Below are 24888 nucleotides of genomic sequence, written 5' to 3'. Positions count from 1 at the left end.
TTAGTAGTGATTTTTGGGGTCTGAGATGTAGCAATGGAGTGATTTGGTGACAGTTTGGTTCAGTAGCATACACTGAATCAGACTAACCTAACGTTTCCTCCCAGTCTCGTGAAAGCATTCCATCACAGAAGAACGTTCTGGTGGCCCTTGACAGCAGCTAGGAGTGCTCACATGCAGGCTGGGAATGAATGCGGCTACTCAAAGATCATTTCTTTGGAGTTCTTTACTGTCAACCTCTCTAACTCTCTCTTTCCTCCTTATGGGTGAATGGAACACATTAAGCAGAATACAAACCAAATAGGGAATCTGGAAATGGAATTATTTCTTCTCTTTTTTTCCTGAGACATGTATCCTTCATTCAAAACTGATAACCCCCCCTCAGTAGGGACCATCTGGCATTTGCTCAAAGACTGCACACTAGCTCTAGCACATAGTAAAGCACTTGTTGACCTATCTGAATGCAATTACGTTCCAGTCACGAGTCTGTACTGGATCTATTTTATTTTGTTCTTGGATATACGGAGAGGATAGATGTTCAAACACACCCACTAGCTCTTCTAAGCAGAAGCTGTTTATCCAAGCACCTGCTCTGAGATAGTGCCACTTGTCCTTCCAGTTTGCCACAGGCATCAGACCTACTGCAGAAATTGCCCTTTTTCTTCAAGGTTTTCTGCCGTTTCTCCTTTAAATTCTCTATGTGCATAATCCAGGTTGAATTCTAATTCCTTAGCAAGCATGTGATTGTTTAAGGGTTGGAGGGAATTCAGATGGATCATTTTAATAAACATCATGCAAAACATTTTGCATCTCTAAGTTTACCTACAAAAGTTGTGCACCTTCCTAGGCTTGATTTCTGCAGGTAGGTGTTAGGTCCTCCTTTTCCCTCCTCTTGTAATATTCCTCCTTCTCAGTGATATACTAAATGTGTTCTGCAGCTGAGAAAATTCCAGTCTTTGTTATCAGCTGGCCCTCTGATTACATTGCCAGATCATAGAGACAAACAGATTTGCTTTTTATTAGACTGATTGCTCTAGTAATGGAATGGAAGCTAATAAAAACTAACATATCAGCATGCCGTTGTTTGTGATGTGGGGGCAGGTATCAGTCCTCAAAACCAGGTGAAATTCAACTTGAGGGATGCACACGATCCAAATTTGGACTGACAGTGAAAGTAACATGTTTTTCATAAAGTCAGACCAAGCACAACTATAAAGCTGGAACTCTGCTATAGATCATACCCATTCTCCTAAAATAGGATTCAAGTTTGTGTAATGAGCCTTCAGTTATTATCTTCTGAGTCAGTTCTGTTGTTTGTGATGCTTTCTATCCCCAGGGAGAAAATCCAACCACTGAAGAAAATGGGAATTTTACTTTGGGTTTTTGTGAAAGGCTTTTGCCCATATTACATTTAGATTGGATACAAGATCAAGTTGCAACTTCTGAAAGGAAGTTGTTTTTGTAACTCACCGAGATGAGTTTTAGAAGTTGAGGGGTTCTCATCAATATTTTAGTAGCAGAAGACTAAGGTTATAATTTTAAGCAAGCCATTCAAAATTCCCATCCTTATTCTTCTTTTATTTTTCCCAGTGAGCATTACATTATCGAGGTCCAGCTTCCAGGAAAGATGTTTGAGTTGCTGCCACAAGAGATTAAAGAAGGGAAGCTACTTCGCATGTATCCAGTACTCTTTAATGTTGGTATCAATGAACAGCAAACGTTCGCAGAGAGGTAAGACCAGGTCATGTTTCACTTTCTGTTCAAGTATGCCATGCTGTACAGCATATGTCTCAGGCTTAAAAAGAAATGTCTTTTGTTATTTGCTCTTGGACCACCTCACGTTGACTCAGTGTGTATCTGAAAAAGTACTAAAGGAAATAAGCACAAGCTACGAAGCAGTGCAAAACCATGAGGAAGTCTAAGTGAAGATATGACTGTATGCAACAGCAAGTTTCCTTGGGATACAGATATAAAATGCGTTTCTATTTTACAGGTGTGGAATTTTGTTCAAAATACAGAACTTTGGCCTTCTCAAACATGAGTCTGAAAATTCAAAATTCTTATCTTTAAGGTGGGGTTGAAGATGCCAGACAAGTCTTAAGCTAGAAAGAGACCATTTTTCTCAGTTTTTTAGGACTTTTTGTGAGGGCTGAGGAGTGGTAGTAAATAATAGAGAATGCATTAATAATATATTTGTAGAAACATGAAGGCTGATGTGCCAAATAATGCCTCTCTGAAAAGATCGCTGGAAACTAATTAGCACAGTAACAGTCAAAGTTTCACCAACCTATTCATTTTCTCTTTCTAGAAAAAAAGTGTCTTTCGTGTGTGTTAGATTACCAAATTTATCCAACCTGAAAACTGCATGGTAGACATCAACAATGAGCATGCTACATTACTCTCTTTTGTTAACTGGCTTTAATTAACAGAGTATCAAGGAAACACAGTTTCTTGGTTTTGGGTGGTTATTTGCCCCTTCCTTTTCCCTTCCCTCAACACCCCTCCCCACCCCCACCCCCCCCACACACACACACACACACTTCTCCCCCTCCTGTTTTTCTTTAAAGAGCAGGCAGCTGCGTGGATCTCAGTTCTCAGCTGGGGTGAAACCACAACACATCTTTAGATTGTGTCCACTTCAATGGTCTAAGAGCATAGCTGCAGAAATAGAGGTAGACAAATTAAAAACTGTTGGCCTGGACAACAGGCAAGAAACTAAGCATGACAGGGGCTTCAGGTCCTGTTCTTTGTAGACAGCAGAGTAAGAGCAGTGTTTTAAGGAAGACTTCTAAGGAATGCCACCAGGGAGCTTTGTGGGAAACTGAGTTGTGAGTGGTAATGTGTGAGAAAATTGGGGCAGGAAATTGAAATGGGAGACATAGATAGACTAAGTTAGACGACAGTAAATGCCGGCATTTTACTGGTAAAACAGTTGAGCAGATGGTTAGAGAACTTGAAACATTCTTGAAAATGAAAATAGCTTATTATTGATGCCATAAAAAGGGGAAAGTGATGCTATGAGAGGAGTGACATGGCCAAAGTGACAGCATACAAAACCAACAAAATCATGACTATTGTGAACTAGGGCACATCACATTTTTCCAAAATCAGAGAAAAGGAGCATGCAGTTAACTGAGAAGCAAGTTTGTGAGAGCTTACATGGGTGGGATGGGCAGGAAGGACAGTATGTTACAAGTGTCCTAAAGAAAGACAGCAAGATACAGGGGGATGTATGGGGACTTGCAGAGGACTCCGTGTGAAAAGATGTCTGGCTAGCAGGTGTAGGGATGGTAGCGTTGTTTACAGTGGTGATTTTACTTTGTGCACAAAGAAAGCTAAGAATGGAAAATTAATATATGCATATCTATAAATATAGGTACATATTAATATATGTGTCCATCAAGCTGTTGTGGTTTAAGCTCAGCTGATAAGCACCATGCAGCCACTTGCTCACCTGTCCCTGCTCAAGGGACGGGGAGGAGAAAAACTTGTGGGTTGAGATAAAGACAGTTTAATAGGATAATAAAGGAAGAGCATAATAATAGTAGTGGGAGTAATAATAATAAAACACAGCCAGTTATGCACAAAATTGCACACCACATGTGGAAGGGGGAAAAAAAAAACCCAAGCTGATGCCTGGTCTGTCTCCAAGCAGCAATCCTGCCTTCTGTCTCGCTTCCCAAGTTATATCTGGAGTGTGTCGTTATGTGGCAGACAATATCCCTTTGGTCAGCTGGCAGGGTGAGAAGCTGAAAAGTCCTTAACAGCATAAACACTACACCTACCTAGCGACAACTAAAAACATCAGCGTGTTATCAATATTATTCTCATAGTAAATCCAAAGACAGCACTATACCAGCTACTAGGAAGAAAAGTGTCAAACCAGGACACAAGTAAATCAAGTTCTAGAAAGAGCTTGTCCAGGTGTAAATGTTATACTTGAATCAAACTATAGCTTAACTCCTAGAGCTGCACATTTGTCTTTAAATTGGAAACTCTGCACATGCCTCTTGGTAAAAAGTTTGGGGTTGGTTTTTTTTTGTTGTTGGGTTTTGTTTGGGGTTTTTGTGTGGGGGAAAAAGAAATACAAGAACAGAAACAAAGTTTCAAAATAAATTTCTAAAAAATGTTATTTTATTAGATGCAAACATCTCTTCTTTCAGTAAAGCACAGTTGAGAATATATCTGGTTTGAAAGAAATATTCTCGTGTAGCAGTGCAGCAGTGGGTACTGAGGAAATAGCTGAGCCTTTTACCTCTTGGAAAATTTGATTCCCTTCTGCATAATGTAGCATTGCATTTAGTACCTTTTGATTTGTGTCCCCTTTTGTCTACCTCAATTTCTCACTTAACCTGTCCATGCCTGTTGTTCTGTACTCCTCCGTTTCCTTTTCTGTCTTCCTTCTCTTCATTTCAAGGCCATTCTGTAGTGAGGTGCACAAACTTGGCCCTAACTGCCTAAGAGACACTCCTGTTTTACATTTGTTCATATCTCTCATAGTAGACATACCAGGAGTGGGGTTTTGGGGTAGGTTTTGTTTTGTTTTGTTGAGGTTTTTATTGCATATTGACTGTTGTAGAAATTTTGGTCTCAGAGAGAAAGATACAGCTGTAGACAGTTTATGGATAAGTGTAAAGATGTCCTGATATTCTCTGGGTTTTCTGCGAGGTGCGGGACCATGAGGGTTTCAATGATTAGAGCTGCCTGCTGCAAGAAACCCTGTAACATCCCCCTGACCCAGCTGCAGCACTGAGGTCTGGCTGCTGCAGCCAGATGAAGTCAGCTAGCTCGCAGGGTGCAACTCTGTGAAGCTTAATGGTGAAATCAACAGCAAAAAAATGGTTCTCTCATTTGGTTCAGATAGAACATGAGACTATTAACAGCTCAGGAGCAGTGTAGGGCAGAAAGGACCCAGAGTGGTAATCAATTTGACTATTTATAGCAAACGCTCTCAGAGAGGAGCAGAAAATAGTTCTTCAGTAGGTTTTCCACCTCACACTTGCATCTCCTCCATCTTGTGTGGCTTCAATATTGTCCAACTCTGGTAGAAATTAATATACCAAAGCAACAGCAGCAGTAAGCGATCTAGGAGTTGGTGCTGTCTGCCTGTGGTACCATTTGAAATTCCCACAAAGAGCCCTTGTATTTATTCAGGATTTGTGAAGGGAAAAAGAATGTGTGCTTTATTGAATCATTGTCTATAAATGGATTACTTTGCCCATAAGTTTTTTGGAATAAGTATCCATGAGTGATGACCTCATTCCCAAATATTAGTTCCAAAGCACATGAGAGATTAGCAACAGTACATATGACAAAATCTAGTACATTCAACACTAGAAGAAAAAAATAATCAAAGCTATTTCTTTATGCAAAGAAACCATTCTGAAGGATAATCAGGCTCTGCTTCGGATTTGAGGTTTTTCTGGGTTGTTTTCTTCATTTTACTGTGCTTTTTTTATAGGTTTGGAGATACTACTTTGCAGGAAAACATTAACCAGGAAAACTTAGAACTTCTAAAAGAATATTATAAGCTGTTTACGGAAAAAATGCCTCCTGATTGTGAGTACAAAATAATACAATATCTAAATGGCTTTGAAAATGTTTGGTAGGTGAAAGATATGAGACAGTGATATTAGCACAATATTTAGGATGCAGCTTTTAGATTTAGGCCTCTGTTCCCTAACTAGTTCCTTAAAGCTGAACACTTTGTGCCTGTACTTTGCCCTGCTGAAGGGCGTAGCGATCGCAGGCCCAAGGCCACAGCAGGAATACAGGGAGAGCGAAACAGAGTAATGATGAACTAAACAGCTCTTTTAAATTATTAAAAGAATATGCTTTTGAATATTTCAAGTAGAGGACAGTCTATACCTACTGTATTTTACAGAAATACTTGGTGGGAGTTTTCATCGTTTTCAGCCATGCACTCCATTCTTCTTTTGAATGTGCATTAAGGCATGGAAAATCATCGAGAAATCTCCACTAGTGAGCCACATCATAATGTCACTGATACTAATAACATGATTCCATTAGATTAGGTCCTATATGCCCATTGTATAGACATATGGTTTGATAAACATTATTATTCTGTTACTTCGATTGTTGAAAGTAAACACTGAAAAGACCTTTTGTATCAATGTAATCCTGTTCAAGTAGTCGTAATGCCTAAACAAAATTCCCAAGTGATGCAGACTTTACAGCCTGATTTTGATTAGCTTGGATTTAGGTCTCCATCCCCTTTGGTAAGGTGCAGGGTGTGTGTGTGAATCTCTTGACTGTGAGCAGGTTATCATCCTGCCAGATGTGTGTAACTCCATTGCTTAAAATCATAGAATCATTAAGGTTGGAAAGGACCTCCAAGATCATCTAGTCCAACTGTCTCCCTACCACCTATATTACCTACTCCTGTGCAAAGCTTCGCATCTCCTACAGAACATCTTGTGTTGATTACTTTCGCAAATTACCCATTGCATACATGTACCTATATCTAACGTGTCACTCCTTATGTGCACATGCTTATCTTTTATATCAGGATGATTTTCATTTGTTTAATACTTTTGACAGAAGTGAAAGCTGTGTTCCTAAAGGGTGGGCAGTGTGCCAGTCCATCCACCCACATCTCAAGTATTTCTAGGATTTCTAGAGAGACGCTCAAACCAGAAGTTAGTAATTAATTTAGGGGAATCCTGCCAAGAAAGAACTAACCTCATCTGGGGTTAGGCCTAAGGTAGATCTGCTGCTTCATAAATGGAGCTGATTATATAAAAGTGAAAATTTGCATGCAGATAGTATTAGCTGCTTTTCATTAACTGAAACTAACCTTACACTGTCTTCCTGCAGAAGGATTATTAGTGAGCCACACAGTCTTCCTGGACTTCTTCCAGACTGTACAGGCTTTTGAGCACTATGCTTGTCTAATTCATCGTGTCTCTTCTGATTATTATTACCTCCTTGCTTTTTCTCTACCTCTAAGATCTGACTCAGCTCTTTGTCCAAATTTTTACAGAATACAAAGCACTTTCTGGTTCCACTGCCCTTCCAGGTAGCTCCCTGCTATTATATGGAATTACTTTTTTTGGCTTGGAGGAATGTGCCTTTTAAACCAGCTCCCCAGAGAAATAAAGGAAACTTTCCAAATTGTTCAGCTGGGGGAGGACTTAAATTCTTTCCCTGTTCCCCACACTTCTGTGCTCATGTTCTTAAGAAGATAAACCTCCATCCAAGCTGACTGCAGGCCCTGGTGGTGTAGCCAGGTGAGAGCCATTCAGTATTTATTGATGGCTCCTTGATGGTTTTGTCACACCTTTCCAGATAATTTTCTGTACTGCCAAATCTGTGCTACAAAATAAATGGAGGACCCAGCCCACAAAGGTGTAACAAATAGCAGTCATGAAACCATACAGAATTTGAGGATTCACAGCCCTGTTGGCAGGGCGGCTGAATCCACCATCCTTCAGCAGCCTCATTTGCCTGCTACTTTGTTCCTATATTCCATTGCAAATAATTCACTTTCCCACTCCCATAAAGGTAATGCCACCTTTGCTATTAGTTTTTCTCTCTTCTCTGTAATTCCCAGTGCCACTAATGTTGCAGCTTTCCCTCTATTCCTAAATATTAAACATCTTCAGCTGCATGTAATTGTGTTGCTGCCATGTCCCCTCCCAACTCTTTGTGCACCCCAGCCTTCTCGCTGGTGGGGTGAGGAGCAGAAAAGGCTTGCTTAGCAATAATGAAAACATCTCTGTCATCAATGCACACATCCAACTCATGGCCCCGTATTAGCTACTGTGAAGAAAATTAACCCTATCCCAGCCAAAAGCAGCACAACCAGTATGTGCCAACCGCTGGCTTTCTAGCCTCTGTTAGCTGAATATGCACTCTGTCACTTACCCGGTCCTTAATCTCTTTAATTCCCTAATAGGAAACTATGAAAACAATAAACAGTGTGTTCCCAGAGAGATTCCCACCAAAAATGCCAAACAAATGCAATTCTGGTTTAGGCATCAAACTAGCACTGCTTTTATAGAACTGCTCACGATAGGAAGGGTACAAAGCTGTGTGGCTGTTGTTTAGTAGTGCATAATTAATAGAAAAGAATGGCTTAGAACTCAATTTAAACAGATGAAAGCATAAAATCAGAAAAGCCTAAGTTACCAGTGATGTTCATTGTTGCTGGTTTGATGCCTAACACCCACAGCAGCGTCAGCGTTGCAGAGTATCGTCCGACGCGAGACGGGGAATGCATGGGAGGTTTAGCAATCCTGCAGGCAGGTGAAGGCTGCCTGCGTAGCATGGCACTACGGGTAGCAGCACATGCATTTTCGACAGAATGCCTGTGCACCTGTTTCATGCTTCCAGGCTTCTCTCCCTTACAATCTGTGAGAATGATTTGAGATTCAATACTGCTTTGTCACACAAGGAATTTAAGCAATCGATCACATCCAGTCAGGATGCAGCTCATTTGGCAATATTATAAATTAGGAGAATCTTGCTTTACATATGGTAAAGTCATCTCTCTGGGATGATGCGTTTTCTGCTATGAGCCAGAGGAAAACTGCTTTAAAGCAATAAAATGTTTACTTAGTAATCCATCCTCATAATCTGGAAGCATCTTTTTAGCATACTCATTTTACACTGTGTGTTTTAAAGAACCAGATGCAGGATAAGTATAATAGTCTAGCAGGTTGTGATGTATTTTTACGTGCTCTGCATTCCCTAATTGTATGATCAGGAATTCTAATACACACATAATACAATCCTTGTTATGATTATTACCAAACCAGTTTCAATGTATATTTTCTACTTTCTTTTTTTTTTTTTTTCCCCTCTCCTTTCTGGCAGCACAGTTTTAGGGTAAGGCGACTTAGACATTTTTAGAATAGTTCCTTTTGAGTAAATTTAAATTACTACTTACTATGAATCATGAATAAGGGAAACTACAGAACTCATTAGAGATAAAAGGTTAAAGCCTGTTGCTAAGAGAGATCATTCCAGCTGTGATCAGGTTAGGAGAATGAATTTTGACCTGCATTAGTAGGTGCCTCATCTTTAGTCTTTGAATTGAAGATAAATCGTAGGGTTTGGGGCTTGAGTGGTTTTGTTTGTTGGATTTTTCCCCTCAGAGTTCCTGTTCCACTTTTTCCTGTTGAAAAAAATGTATGAATTTGGTTTAATTATGTTTCAACTGGTTTTGAGCCTTTCTTTGGTGATAACTATTACCAAGTTTCTTACTTCATTACAATAAGAAGAAATCATTCCAAAAACCAGACTTTGATTATTTTAATTCTTTTCAAAACTAATGAAGGTAAAGGTAACATTAGAACAAAACCCTCCTGTGTATAAACTTAAAACAGAAAAGCAAATTAAATTGCCATCAGAGCAGGTTTTAAACAACTCATTTATTTACTCATTTTCACTGACCGTCTAGAATAGGTGATGAACAGAACTACAGCAGAGATTTGAAAGCTTTTTGTAAGATAAATGTTGAAGACACTTTAATTTTCCATGGTGATGATCTTAGAGAGGAAAACCTTGTACTTACAAAGAAATAAGGTTTCCTTATTCCTTAAATGTTTAGCTGATGCTTTCCATCCTGTGTTCTGAAATAAGGTTGTAAATACTAGACTTGGTTTTTCATACAGGTATTCTTTAGTCAGCACAGCTTTATTATAATGAACAGCCTTATCATCTTTTTTCCCCAGGTCTACCACATTTTCAAGAGCAAAATGATTTAAAGGGATTGCTAGAAAATCTCCATCAAAATATCCAGGCGAAAAAGAGAAAGAATGTAGAAATCATGTGGCTGGCTGCAACGGTAAGCTCCCTTGTTTCACTTTCTCAACTGATAGAAATGGCTAGAATTCAAAGCAAGGGATGGTCTTGGTCACTTTATTGTCCCCTACATCCTCCAGGCCCTTTTCTGCAGAGCTTCTCCTCACCAGGCAGTCCATGGCCTGTGATGCTTCTTGGGGTTGTTTTGTCCAAGGTGCAGGACTTCTTTGTTTATTTCAGTGAGTTGCCTAAAAGGTTTAGTTTTGGTTTGGGGCATGCTTTTTCTTTAACTGAGCTTGGGTTTAGGCAGAGGTATCTCCATTCACCCCTAGTATTGGCAGAAATCCGTTCTTTGGGTGATTGCACGGAGCTGTAACTAGATCACCGTATATGCGACAGGCAGCACACTATTCACCTACTGTTTCTCACTTCTTTCCTGTTTAAAATCATATCCATTCTTTCATAATATAAAGTTTGGTTATTCAAAATATCTTCCTTTTATTGCGTAGTGTCCGTAAGCCTTTGAGTATGATGCAGAGCACAACTACTTGCTCTGGCTTTTGTTTAATATTGCTGCACTCAAGTTTTAATTTTTCTCTAATTAAGGTCCTTATGTTTTATAAATAAGAATTTAATTGTATCAGTACAGCTTCTAGTCAATTATGGGTTGGGTTGGGTTTTTTTAGCCAGTGGCACCAAGACAGCCACTCAAAAGGGCACTGATAGCGACACAAAATAAGCTAGACATGATGCAAAGGGCAGGCATTCAGGCACAGGGAGAACACAAAGAAAAACATTTATCAAACAACAGATAATACTTGGTTTGCTTTATTCACATAATTCCTTTTTGCTTCCCAATTCTGTGGGTTTTGCACAAACGTTTGGGAAAAATCCCCAGCAACAAAACAACCCTTAGATCTTTATAAAGAGCTCAAGCTTTTCAGGAATGGGAAATTCAACCTGGTAATTGCCTTTGATTTAGAGAAGTGCTGTTGGGGTATCTGCCCATTTATAGAAGCAGAGATTTGACTCTTAGCTATCTATAGAAACTGAAGCAAGACCTTGTGTTTTGGGGAACTTTCAAACGTGTCTACCCTTCAAGGCAAATAAATATCTACACAAACAAAATATTAATAAAATTTTCCCTGACTTTTCATTATCAGCAGGAACAAGACATTAACTATGTCTTTGTATAAAAACACTGCTATATTTTTTTTATATTGCTAATAACATTTTGGCTTGTGGTTAATAAATATTATCACATGGTATTGAGGTATAAATCTGTTGTGAGTTAAAATATAAGCTTTTTCTTGCAGTACCAGTTCTGCAATTACTATGAAACATTGCTTTTTAAAGAAGTAAAAGGTAAATCATTTCAGGACAGTGTAAAATGAGCTACAAAGAATGTGACAGAATTTACTTAATCTTTGGATGTAGACAGTTGTCTTCTACCATCTATTCAGGGTTCCCTGAAAATAATTTAATGGCAAAAAGCATTCTTTTGATGTGCAAACTTCCAGGTTTTTTCCTTCACAGTATTCTATTTACACTACCTTACTGTAACCTTGAGTATTTCTGGACCCATCAATCTACACACTGTTACACAATGTTACGTGCCTTTACTGGAAAGGCGCGATTCCCGCTGTAAGGCTATCGCTTCGTTACTGCCACAGATGTGTAAGATTCTACTTGCATATGCATATGTAACTGGACCTGTGGGTAAGCCCTGGTGTGACCATGAAGAGTACAGCTGAATTTTAAAAGTCAACTTTTGCAAATCAGTATCACAAACATTTCTTATTGTGGATATAATGGGGCAGAGATTTAGTTGCTATATATATTTATTTCCTAAACTATGGCCTTTATCTGGAGAAATAGCCAGGCTTGATTTATCCTTTTTGTAGTCTTCATGGTTTTATACGCTTTTATCATTCCCCTCTTCAGACATAATCACAATTCTAATCAGTTAAATCTGTGTTCATAAGGGAGACTTTCTAAAGCTCTAATAAATGCAAAGACCATTTCTCCTTCTCCTATATCTTTAATATATGTGGGGAAGACATAAGCAAAATTTAGGATAAAATTCAGGCTGGTCACTAATTGTAAGTTGTGTGTTCTGATATGATGATACTACCATATATTTTGTATTGTCCCTTATTAGATTTCTAGAGCATCCTACCATTGTGTTTGACCATTTTAATTATTTACTTTGTTTGACTACTGCTGCTTAGTTAACTGAGTCAGTGTGGGGATTTATCTGGCCAGCCTATCAGGTTAACCTACATTTCTCCTTCAATCAGAATCTAAGGATTTCTTAATTTGTTTATTTAACTTAACAGATTGTTTTCTATTTAATCCACTTTAAAATGACTGAGATGTTTGCAAAGTACTTCAATACAAAATAAGTTTGTGGTTATTGTCCTTTGCTTGTTGTTCCTGGAATGCTTCTCGGTTCAAAACTGCCTTTCACTAGCCAGCACTGTGTATGCTGTCAGCCCAGATTTGGGATTTAGCCCTCCCCTCCCATCACTCATCCAGAATAATTACCTGCTTTTTTTTTTCGTATGACTCATTCACTTTGAATAGTCACAATGACTCATGGGCTTCAAAAGAGACTAGTGTAAAGAGAATTAATCTCTTCAGTTAAGCAGCTGACTACTTTCATAATGTTATACTTTCACCACTTGATAGTTTCTTTAAAAAATTATATTAATCCCTATGAAACTTTCCAAATTTTTAAACAGATTTAATTTATAAAATTGTGAATTATAGGAGGGAAGAAACACACAGATTCTTCTTTACTAGCCTGTACTTCTTTGGGTTTAAAGTTAGATTGAATTAATTGCCTGGATTCATCTTGTGAGATCGCCCTTAGCATGGTATCACAAAGACCTTAAGGGCTCTAAGGATTGTCTGAGCCCTTGATTTTAGTAGAATTTCTGAGAATGCAACTAATGGATAAAAAAGTACTTATTTGCTAAAGTGAGCTTATGAAGATTGTGTTTGAGTTTGATCCTGCAAGATCCCAAGTAAAAACATGATAGCCAAGCTGAGAAGGTCTTTAGGATGAGGCTTAACTAATTTATTGCCTTGGCCTCTTCTCATAATCATTTTCTCCTTTGATACCATTATAGCCATGACTGTCCAGGGACAGAAGCAGTACCTCAGGGTAAAGTATACCTATACTCCTCTTCTCCAAGCTAAACATCCCCAGCTCCCTCAGCCGCTCCTCATAGGATTTGCCCTCCAGCCCCTTCACCAGCCCGGTTGCCCTTCTCTGCACTCACTCCAGGACCTCAATGCCCTTCTTATGGTGGGGAGCCCAGAACTGGACACAGTACTCGAGGTGCAGCCTCACCAATGCCGAGTACAGGGGCACAATTACCTCTCTAGACCTACTGGTCACATTATGTTTGATACAAGCCAGGATGCCATTGGCCTTCTTGGCCGCCCGAGCACACTGCTGGCTCATGTTCATCCTGCAGTCAACCAACACCCCCAGGTCCTTCTCTGCCTGACAGCAATCCAGCCAGTCTCCCCCAAGCCTGTAGCGCTGCATGGGGTTGTTATGTCCCATGTGCAGCACTCTACACTTGGCCATGTTAAACTTCATCCCATTGGTCTCAGCCCATCGGTCCAGTCTGTTCAGATCTCTCTGAAGAGCCTCCCTACCCTCAGGCAGATCAACACTTCCTCCCAGATTAGTATCATGTGCAAACTTACTGAGGGAGCATTCTATCCCTTCATCAAGGTCATTGATAAAGATGTTGAACAAGACCGGACTCAGGACTGAGCCCTGGGGGATGCCACTCGTGTCCGGCCTCCAGCTGAATTTGGTTCCATTTGCCACCAGTCTTTGGGCCTGCCCATCCAGCCAGTTTTTAACCCATCTGAGGGTCCACCTGTCAAGTGGCAGCCAGTCTCTCAGTCAGAATGCTGTGAGAAACGGTATCAAAGGCTTTACTGAAGTCCAGGTAGACCACATCCACAGCCTTCCCCTTGTCCATTAAGCGGGTCACCTTGTCATAGAAGGTGATCAGGTTAGTTTGACAGGATCTACCTTTTGTAAACGCATGTTGACTAGGCCTGATCCCCTGGCCATCACGCATGTGCTGCATGACAGCTCCCAGGATGACCCTCTCCATGATCTTCCCCGGGACTTAGGTCATACTGACAGGCCTGTAGTTCCCCAGATCCTCCTTCCGAAGGGTGTAACATCTGCCAGCCTCCAGTCAAGTGGAACTTCCCCAGTGTGCCAGGATTGTTGATAGATGATGGAAAGGGGTTTGGCTGGTACATATGACAGTTCTCTCAGCATCCTCAGGTAGATCCCATCTGGCCCCATTGACTTGTAGATATCTAACTGGCCAAGTAGGTCGCTAATCAGTTCCTCCTGAACCATGGGAGCTTTATTATTCTTCCCTTCCCTGTCATCCAGCTCCTGAGGATGAGTATTCAGGGAATATCCATCTTTACTATTAAAGACTGAGGTAAAGAAGGAATTAAGGACCTCAGTCTTGTCCTCATCTCTTGTCACTAATGTTCCCTCAGCATCCAATAAGGGCTGGAGATTCTCCTTGCCGCTCCTTTTACTGTTAATATATCTATAGAAGGACTTTTTATTATCTTTTACAGAACAGGCCAGCCTGAGTTCCAGTTCAGCTTTAGCCCTTCTGACTTTCTCCCTACATGATCTCACTAAATTCTTATAGTCGTTCCAAGACACCTGCCCCTTCTTCCAAAGCTCATATTTTTCTCTCTTTTCCTAAAGATCTTCCTGGATTTGTTAAGCTCTAATTGTTCTGGGTCACACACTCAACAGTTTACCTGTTGGAAATGAGTTCTTGGTCCTCTTTGGTCACGAGTCTGGGTTAAAAAAGGCTCGAAGTTTTTCTTCATTTTTGCAGCATTCATTAGGTGGTCAGAAAATTAGGCTTTAATTGAAGGGGGTGACTGTCACAAAGTGAGGAAAAAATGAGGCAACTTTTCCTTTTATAGGCCAGGCTAACACAACTGCTTCTTATTTCAAGTTCAGGAAATTGGATGAGATGGTTTTGTAAGCTGTAGTGTGTGCAGACATTTTAGACTGCCTTAAAATTGCTTAGGGCTAAGAATAGTAGATTTTTTTTTGTTGTTGTTGAGTCCACCGTCAGTTACTTGCTTCACTTGTCAGGGAGGTGTTGGAGTGCACAGGAGAGAGACTTGATTGCAACTGCAGTACGATATTGTGTGCAGCACTCTTTTCCAATCAATAAAGGCTCCTTTTTCCTCAGTGAGCAGGTTATTTGTAGGCTTGTCCTGCTAATGGAAGCCCCGAAGATCTGCTTTTAAAATTAGTCATTTGGACAAATTGGAAATGGGCTATAGATCAGTAGCTGTAATCTTTCGGTGCTATTTCTGTAGAGTGTTAATGCTATGAATTTATAAACAAAAGATAAATTTACGGCTTCCTTCAGCGCAGCATCTTCACCTTTGGTGACTCTGTGTCAGGTCAGCATTGGTATAAGCCTGAGAATATAAAAATCCCCAAGCCAGGGCTAATAACCCATTTAACTGCAAAGACACATGTCAGCAGCCTTCTGATTCAGGTTGGAGTTGCTGCCTTTTAATAGCTATTTTCTCCTTGAGAAATACTGTCATTTTCTGTGTTCATTGTCAGGATGGCAAACTTGTGGGAGTTTCAGAGTCTGTCGGGCGTGGAGAGAGTGTGAGGAGTGATGGGGGCAATTTTTTGACATCTGCCTGTGTTTCAGATTTGCCGTAAGCTGAATGGAGTCCGTTTCACCTGCTGCAAAAGTGCCAAAGACCGGACATCCATGTCGGTGACGCTGGAGCAGTGCTCCATCTTGAGGGACGAGCATCAGCTTCACAAAGACTTCTTTATTCGGGCACTGGATTGTATGAGAAGGTATGTGGAGATGCTATCATGTCCCTTGCATTTGGAGCTAAGCCAGTAACTACGGCGCAGGTTGCAAAAGCAGGATAGGCCCCAGTCCTGATTTGGCAGAGAACTGGCCAGCAGTGTGTCAGTGTGTCATCACATCTGCATGCAAGGTCTTTGCCACTGCCTGTTTTCTCACTAAATAACGGTTTCCAAGACAGATAGGTGAAGCTTTGTAAGTGCCACATCACTGGCTGTTGAATTTGACCAAGGTAAACAGCCTTTATTTTAATATTTTCTTAGGCTTTCACAAGGCTTAAAATTTTAAAAACATTCCACGACCGAATATAAAAAAAAAAAAAAAAAGTTTTCTGGCTTAAGAATATTTTTTAAATGTTTGTGAACTTATTAAAAAATTTGTTTCATATTCAGACACATTTTGTGAAAGCACAATAAGCATTTGTTGCAGATGGCAATTCTTACTAGTTCATGTTATTAAAAATTAAAGAAACACCCAAGTAGGTTTGGACTGATGGTTGTTGCCACTAATGTCTGAGAAAATCTTTACTGTGCTTAAAAAAATATAAAAAACAAATGCTATATTCTAAATTACAACTATGCAGAAATTGAGGCTGATGTTATCAGGAGTGTGTAATTAAAAGATGTAAAGATTACTGATCATCTGAAGCTTTGATGAATGAAAAAGACCCAAAACCATTAAGCAAACAAGTTTTGATCATAAAGTGAGTCTACACACTATGTTCTTTAAAGAAACTTTAATCACTGGCTTTAATGAGTACCACATTGCGTTTTTTTAATAAAAATTAAAAAATTGTACCCACAAAGTTCAAATATAAGATCCCTGCAAAACTGGTAGAAAATATTCAGATCAGCCTGCACAGAAGTATCTGGCTTGTACCTTGCACTGAAGCAAAACACCAATTGTTTGGATGTTTGATTTGCAAAGATCACATCGAAGTAAATGATCATGATTAAAGTCTGCAATCGATAATTCTTGATCCAAATATTGAGTATTGTCAGATTAGGTGTTTAATGTCTTGATTAATAATGTAGGTTTACATGTGTAGACTCCTTTTGTCTTTTGACCAAGACTGGTATTCTACTGCAAAAAAGTAATGTCTGCAAACTGAGTCAGAGACCTGAGATGGCTTAGGTGTTGTTCTGCAAGGTGCTAGTGTAGTGTGCTCTGTTAAACTGTGGCATGCCTGGGATTTTGTGTCATTAGCTTGCATAAATCCCTCAGTCTGCAGTATTTCAGCAAGTGAATGGCCTGTGTGCAGTCCTCCATAACTCTGTGTTTTACCATCAATGAATATTTTCTGAGTTTGCTGTGTTAAATTTCATTTGTGTTGGCATTTCAAATATGTTGTGATTTGGTTTTTTCTTTTATGTCTCCAATGAAAACAAAAGTGTGTAAACTACATTAAATTACCAGATACAGGCAAACTAATGAAGTGAAATCATTATTACACTAGAATAGCCTTGAGTAGTAGATTGGAAAACTTTGAAAGATATAAACCTGCTTTTTAAAAAGAGCCCTGGTATTCATACAAACTAACTTGCCAGTACAAAAGCCTTGTAGGGTTTTGTAGACTAAAATGGAAGCAAATCTGAGTGCTTTTATGTCATGCAACTGATCTGAAAGCTGAGATTAACACGTTAGGTATATTTGCAGAGAACCATAAACTGGGGTCACAGAAGAATGGTGAAGAGCCCAGAAAATCTGGACCAAAGTTAAAAAATAAATGAGCAGATGGGTATGTGAGACTGAAGCACCATCACAAAGTGTTAATTCTGTGGTTTTGCTGTAGTTTTAAACAGAGAAAAGCTTTCTCATGCTAATGTCCCGCAAATGAATTTGAAACAGCCTTGAACTGAAGTAGTTGCTGCGTTGGATGGAAGGTAACAATAGTTTTGACTTGGGTGGTAGGATTGTCTGGGACTTAGAGCAGAGGCAGTAGTGTACAAAACAACCTAGACCATTCAGATAACCAATAAATCAATTGCTGGCCTGTGTTTGTGTCTGTGTAACGCTGTTCTTCTATCTGCTCGCACAACTGGAGGTTAAAAGAAATGAGCAGCCAACTTCCTTGTTTTTCTCATGAGCTGGTGGGTTAAAGGCTAGAAATTTAGAACAGAAGACTAAAAATGCCAGATGGGGATCCTTGGTACTTAACTCTCTGGTGCTCCCTCTGAATGTTGGTCAGACAACTTCAAGAGCTGTCTTTGGGTGCTTTTTTGGTATCTTCGTTGCTACAGATGTTCAGCAGAGACTGTTTCTCCCTCCTCCCTGCCCATCTGTGCTTATGGAGGTGCTTACAGAGCAATGCTGGAAGGAACGCAGGCTTTCCTCCCTCTCCACCACTGACTGGGTGGTGTGGCAAGGACTTGCCAGCTGGGCTCTCTGGTAGGCAGATGCGATTTGAGAGAGCAAACTGGGAAGGAGAGAACAGCTCTGCGAAAAAGGCTGGGGTGTGGGTGGAGGGAGAAGCTATAATGTCCACAGGAAGAGATATAATGGTGCTTCAACTAAATCTCCTGTATTTGACTCAAGGGAAGTTTGGCAGCTATGTCTTTTGAGGTTGGCATGAATGAGGTCAACAGACTTGTTTGGTAGTCGTTTGATGCTTGCCCTTCTGTCATTCCTTTTTATTCAGTTACTGTTGCAGAGTGTTATTTGAAAGATTATGCTGTGCTTTCTAAGCTTTTCATTGACTACGTCTAGAAGCTTTTAGAATGATTTTCACGCTGAAAAGAACCTATTTTGTTTTAAGAGCAGACAGAGAAAAACTGTTTGCTCTTTAATTTAGAATTTTTGCAATTTTCCCCTGATGAATCTTCTTGGGTTCACTTAGTTAAACTGTCAATCAAATCCTGTTATGCTGATTGCAACAAATCACTTCTAAGCCTTTCGAAAGAACAAGCAGGCAAGAAAAAGTCAATTTTATCATCCAGAATCCTAACAGACTGGATTGATCTTTGAAAGGCTTCTTTCAAGAGTTAACAGTGGGAGATAGAGAGTACTGTGAAACAAAGTGAGTTGTAGAAGTAAATGGCAATTGGAAACGTGGTAATTTTGAGATATGAAAATTATAAAGGTGCCCATGTACCTCTATCCTTTTCCTGCCAATGCTGACACAGCTTTGGTGGCTGTTGTAAAAGGAAAGTGTGTGCTTCTGTGTTTCTGCTTTTCTGCTGGACTTCTGTGTGCAGCTGCTTTTCAGCATTTCTGATGTCCCTTGAATTTGGAGCAAAGCAGAGGTGATTTCAGATGTTTCAGTGTGTTTGCTTCCCTGTACACTGCACAAGGCTGGCTTGGAACAAACTGCCAGTAGCTGTTATTTAACGACTCAGTTTGTAAGTGCAATCCGTGACTTGTCATTATAAACTACATGATGCTTACTGCCTCTTATGAAAAAGAGGGGAAAAAAAAAAAGCTGTACAAAAATCCTTCCGTTAGTTATCCCCTTTAGCATATGAAAAATGTGGTGAAATGCTGACAGGAGTTGAAGCATTGGCCCGTACAGTACGGTTTTGTCTTATGGGTGTAACTCTAGCCATTATGGTGCTGTAGTTGATGTCTATGTGAAGCAGCCATTCCATAAAAAATGCTACGTACTGTAGCTTCCTTGCTATGTGTATGTGACTTCCATCGATCTGTGACATGCGCAGTGCAGAATGAGGAAAATCAGTGTATTATCCCCTCTGAATCAAGTGCTTGCAATCTGCATCATGTTAAAATCCTATTTGTAATGTTGCCTCCACTTTCAAATCATAATTCTTCTGCAGTCATCAATATTATTTTCTTCTTTTTTTCTTTCACCAGCATGAGACTATTTCCTGTCATTCAATGCTAACTGTATTCCCAGAGACAAAAGAGAGGTAAAACTGATTCACCTGAGTTTGGTGCAGTATCTGTCTCACATTCCTACTTTTCATCTTTAGTGATGGCCACTGCTTAAGGGCAGTGGGACCCTGGGAGGCAGCACGCTCTGAAGCAGTCCTGTAACGCTCATCTGATTTTTACTTTTCTTCTTTCCTTTCTGAACCTATTCAATTTTAATGTTTTGGTGACGGGGCCCCTTGGGGAGGCCTTGGGTGGTGAATAGCCTCGGAATCTCCTGGTTTTCGAGCATGTTTCCTTTAAAGCCTCAAAAGAGAAAATGCAGTGACAAATCCACTGTCTACGGCAAAGCCTCCAGGCTTTTAGCCTGATCGTCATTCTTAGCAGGGCACAATACCTGTCAGATATTTCAAACGTTGAATACAAAATTTACTCAATGTAGGGGACACTTTTCACCTGAAGCAGCAGTCAAGGTCATTGCAGATTATTTTAGATAATAAAAAATCTGATTGAAGCACAAATACAAAGAATGGATGGCCTTGGCAACAAGGTATGGGCTTTTCATGGCCCAATTATGAAGCAAATATGAAGCTCTTTTAAAGAGCTGTTTGAGGGCATCTCTTCTTAAAGGTCATCTTGGAGATGTGTGAGTTGAGAAGGAGGAAGAGCTGCAATGGCTTTTTCATCAGGGCCTTTCATATGTTCTGTGTGGAATCCATGGTTGCAGATGACATGGGCCTTGGCCATGGAAGGGGCTGTACCAACCCATCAGTGTTGTGACTGCTACATGGACTAGGAAGCAGGAGAAAAGGGACAAGATGAGCAACAGGGATCCATGTACAGTCTGCTTCTGCCTTTCTCCCATCTCCCAGCTTTCACCCTGCTCCTGTGAGCTTGTGGCACTAGATACCGTGCATGAGGGGTCAATGCAGAAGCAGCAGCTCATTCTCTCCTCTAACCTTTTCTTTTTCTAGTCCATCTGACCTTCCTTCATCTTTATTTTTTCTGAGAGTATTAGCACAGTCTAAACAAAAGGGACAGCCTGGCTTCCAACACAGATTTTTACCATCCTTCTATGTTCCTTTAGGAACATTTATATTTTGAGTTCCAAAACTTAGATGGAAATATTTACATTGCCTAATATATTGAAACAGGCCTGGCATAAATTAACAGCAAGGTCCAATTTTGGTGCATTGAACCACCATTAATTTTGTTTTCTAAATTTCCTTTTATAAACAGCAACAGTGTGCAGAGGAACAGAAAACAATATGGAGGGAAATGCTCACAAAATCAATGCTATTGGCACCTCACTGGGGTCTTTTAGAATAAAGGTCTATTTCTGAGCATCCTTCTAGAAGGAGAAGGAGAATTGCAGACAACCATTCCAGCCAAAGTACCAAACACTAGAAAAGGCTCTGTTAAATCTAAAGTTTTCTAACGTAAGTGCTCAAATTCACAGAATTCATCTTCATACAGTGCCTTTAAATCAATTTTCTGGTTTGTAAGACTAAAAGGAAAAAAGCCAACAGATAAAAAAAGAAAGGAAACCCAAATACCCTTTATTTGTACCATGTCAGGCACAGGAAGGTCATCAATGATGTTCAGGCTTCTATATGGGCAAATTAATTAGGTAAAATTGGCAGTAGTTTGGTAATACATTTATCTGTTTCACTGGGGTCAGATGTTCAAGTCCATATTTTGCAGGTGGATGTCTCTAGCTGACTACAGAAGTTTCGTTTCTCCTGTACTTCATTTCTCCAGCTTCTCCCCAGATACTCACTTCAGGCTTCTTCCTGGTCAACACCCAGACAGAGTCCGGAGAACTCCCTCTTGAGAGCTTTCTCATCTTCCTCTTTTTCACCAGACTGGAATACTTCCCTCCATTTGCTCCTTCCTCCTCTGTGATGAGTGTGGCTGCCTTTGTCTTCTCTTCCGCGGAGCTTGGGCGCTGGCCTCCCTAACCGTATAGAGAGAGCAGCAGAGCCATCCCCCCGCCTCATTGCTTTTGCTTCATATTGCAGCGGTCATCAGCTGCCAGGGAGAAGAACAGCAGGGAAAAGCCTTGTCTAACCCCTCGACCTGGCAGACATTCAGCATAAATTGAATCCTCAAAGTGTGTACCTGCTGAATTTTAACAAGTCTTTGTTAGGAAAAGGTGATTGGAGATTCTTGCAGGAGCCGGCTCTTACAATTGTTAAATCTCTCTCATAGCTTTTATATTACCTTGGTGCAGAATAGCAAATCCTGCTCTTCAGCAAGGGGGTACTAATAATCATCTCAAAAAAAAAGGTGGGGGGGAAAAGCCAGCTGTCGTTTATTTCTTCTTTAAATGATGTAATTTTCAATTTTATCCATTCAAAATGAAGTAACAAGTGAAAGAAAAATCACAATGGAAAGCATTGTGTAATCTTAATTATAGTTGCCCTTGCCCTGGATCCTATAATAATATTCTTGGGCTAATCACTGGGGAGGAAGGGAGTTTTCAAAGGAAAACAGTAAAACCTTTGCCACTCTTTGGAAGGTATATTTGGAGATGTGACCCAGGCTACGTCACGCTTGGCTCTTCAGCGGGCGGTAGAGCAGAATTTCTGAAGTAAATGCTTAGCTTTCCCATCAGTGCCAGGGGAAGGCAGTACCATGTGCAGTCTGTAGTGTTTGCAACTTCTGACACCAGTGGTAGGTGGGAGAGGCCTTTGTTGGCTATGTAGGAAGGGTGGGTGCTTCACGAAGACTCAGAACCTGACAGTAAAACACAGCAGTAAAACACACTAATGTATTAATTGTGGTGGGGGAAAAAGATGTTCCTTATCCATTGGCAATATTTGACCATGTTTGGGTTTTAGCTTTGTGACAAGAAACAAACTTGGATTCCCTGTGATCTTTTTTTCTGGAGGGAGTCCTTGCCCTGTGACTTAAGTTTGTGTATGGCACAGCTCTCCAAAAGAGAACAAGATTTAATGGAATTCTGTTCAAAACTCACCTCACTCTGTGGCGTTCCACTCTGATCTGTACTTTTTGTCTCTCACCAGGATATCAGTGGGGTAAACAATCTGTTAACTAGCCCATAGTAGTATATGCAGTATCTTGACCCAAAGGAGAGCATAGGGAATTGAGCCATACCTTTCCTCTCACTGAATGTTTTAATTATTCAGTACAGACAGTGAGAAATGTCTGTAATTAATTGCCAGGTGCACACTATGATCACTTAGTTTTCAAAACCAGCCAAATGAAAGAAACTTTATCCAATAAATTTGCTTTCCCATTTAGGACCACAGTCTTTTTTTGGACCCTTAATAGTGCAGCAGCAAATTTAAACACTACATCTTGAGTAAGTACCAAAAGATAAAGGGAAGTGCTCACGCTAATTACACTCCTAAAAAAGTCTCATCAAATGTAAAGTGCTTTTGTCACTTTTGTCATACACAGGTTACAGGACCATAATTTTCTAGGACTTTGCCTGCCATGGCCAAGCAAATATGTTATGCAAGCAGTAAGATTACCTGAAAATGCTCTTTGGTGTTCACTCTTGAGATTCTCCTAGTCATCCGTGGAAGACTTCGTTAATTGCCTCGTTCATTTGGTGCTTTACTGCTGATGCTCTTGCATATTCAGAACTTCCATGAAAGACTCGGTCTTACCTGAAAACAGAGAGCAGGTGCATCATACTTACCAGGAGTAATGCTGAGTTTCTTCCTCTATTTCTCTTCTGTTAAGATTTTCTGAGAGCATGTGTCTGGGAAAAGTCCTGCATGCATTTTATTATTTGTCGAGACAGTTTGTGCCACAGCTGAATTGCCGCGGCGCTGACCACGTACAGCTAAATCTCTCAGGAGAAGCATCGCTGCCAAGTCTGAAATCTAGATAAGAAAGGAGCAGGAAACGAGAGTGAGCGGGTAGTAATAGCATACAATAGCTGGTTAAAATTATCACAGATCCAATCTCTTCAAGAATTTATCTGCCTCTAAAACAATATTCTTCTCAAAATAATCCAACATGGGTAGGGAGAGCTCATGACTTCCTGCAGGCCCAGCCGTGTACAGACGGTGGGGAAGTTGGAGGGGACACAGAAAAGAGCAGCAACTGGCTGCTCTTGTGGAAAGGGTGTTTTGTAATAGAAGACTTTGTATTTCTACAGGAGAAAGAGAAGGCAGTGTCAGGCTACAGCTGTAGATGGCTTATGCAGAAAGCAGGTAACAGACACCCATAGGTCTATTTTTGCACTTGATTTAGGCTCCTTTAAAACCTTCATCCAACTTTGCTTCTTTTGTAGGAATACCCCCTGCTCAAATAATCATCTTCTCATCCAGCATCCCTGTTCACTTTTTTTGGTCTGCTGCTGTATTTCTGTTTTCCAGTGGGTTTTTCCCAGTCTCTCTCCCTGCAGTACCACCCTGGTCTATGGGTTTTTAACAGCTCCTTTGACAGTAGCTGTGCTCAGCTCAGTTCAGGAGTGAGCTTTAGCTGTGGTTTCTAGTTGTTACTTTCTGCGGCATTTCTGATCTGGTGAGTGGCATTCCATAACTGTGTCCTTGCCACTACAGCAACTACTGGCAGACTTCCTCTGCCATAGCCAGCAACAAGTTGTTCCTCAGCATTTCCTTGCAGTGCAAGTCCTGGTAGCTGTTTGCCCTGGAGTGGCCAAAGGTGTTTCCACTGGACTATTACATACTTGCTATGGATTTCTTACTTCTCTGATGTGATCTGTAGTTGGTGGAAACTACTCACCATCTCTGGAGGCATTTAAAAGAAGGGTAGGTGTTGTACTTGGTGACATGGTCTGGTGTTGGATAGATGGTTGAACTCGATCTTGAAGGTCTTTTGCAACCAAAACCATTCTACAATTCTACACCCAGTAACAGAGCCTGAGCGTTATGGTGCTGACCTGATCTTTGGGTCATTCACAGAGAAGTTTGGGAGGTAATTTTGGGAACTTGCGTACTTAACAGCCTAAGCATCTATAATCTGCATGCATAGGAAGTAAGTGTTTATAAGGAAGTCCATGCAAAGGAAGGGTTGGAGTCCTCACAGAACACATCGCTAAATCACTTGACAGTTGAATCTGACCGTTGTAGCAGCTGGAGAGGCTTTTGTAGCCCTGGGACTTAGTGGTGCTGTGGCTGTAAATGTATGTTCCCAGTGCCTGAGACTCTGGGCACTGATATGGCTGTGCAGCTGCAGTGCCACTGTTGTGCCCTGCTCTGGACTCGCTTCCCTGGCAGCTTATCTTCTCCCTCCACCCTGGTTATTGCCGTTCTGCATATTTTCTTCCAGCAGATGGAAAACACCTGGCATCAGGTTCCTGGGATTCCAGGCAAGGCTTAGCCAAGGTTACAGTCACATAGACTGGAAGGGAATTGTTTCCCATACCTTTTGTCAT

At 40.5% G+C, this 24888-nt stretch overlaps 1 protein-coding gene across 4 annotated transcripts in view; it reads left to right on the top strand.

Moving 5' to 3' along the window:
- INPP4B (inositol polyphosphate-4-phosphatase type II B) overlaps nt 1–24888 on the top strand; it is a gene marked incomplete at its 3' end in the record, with an annotated part of 192740 nt that overhangs the window by 148161 nt on the left and 19691 nt on the right. For all 4 annotated transcript variants that reach the window (XM_084263374.1, XM_084263375.1, XM_084263372.1 and 1 more), the window contains 4 exons: nt 1588–1728; nt 5459–5556; nt 9696–9808; nt 15519–15673. In XM_084263374.1, the coding sequence (XP_084119500.1) occupies nt 1588–1728; nt 5459–5556; nt 9696–9808; nt 15519–15673 (507 nt within the window). The remainder of the gene's footprint in view (nt 1–1587; nt 1729–5458; nt 5557–9695; nt 9809–15518; nt 15674–24888) is intronic.

This window comes from Gallinula chloropus (genome assembly GCF_964237585.1).
Source record: "Gallinula chloropus genome assembly, chromosome: 4".
Lineage (NCBI taxonomy): Eukaryota > Metazoa > Chordata > Aves > Gruiformes > Rallidae > Gallinula > Gallinula chloropus.
The sequence above is the reverse complement of the archived record's forward strand: the minus strand, read 5'-3'. Positions and strand labels throughout refer to the sequence as shown.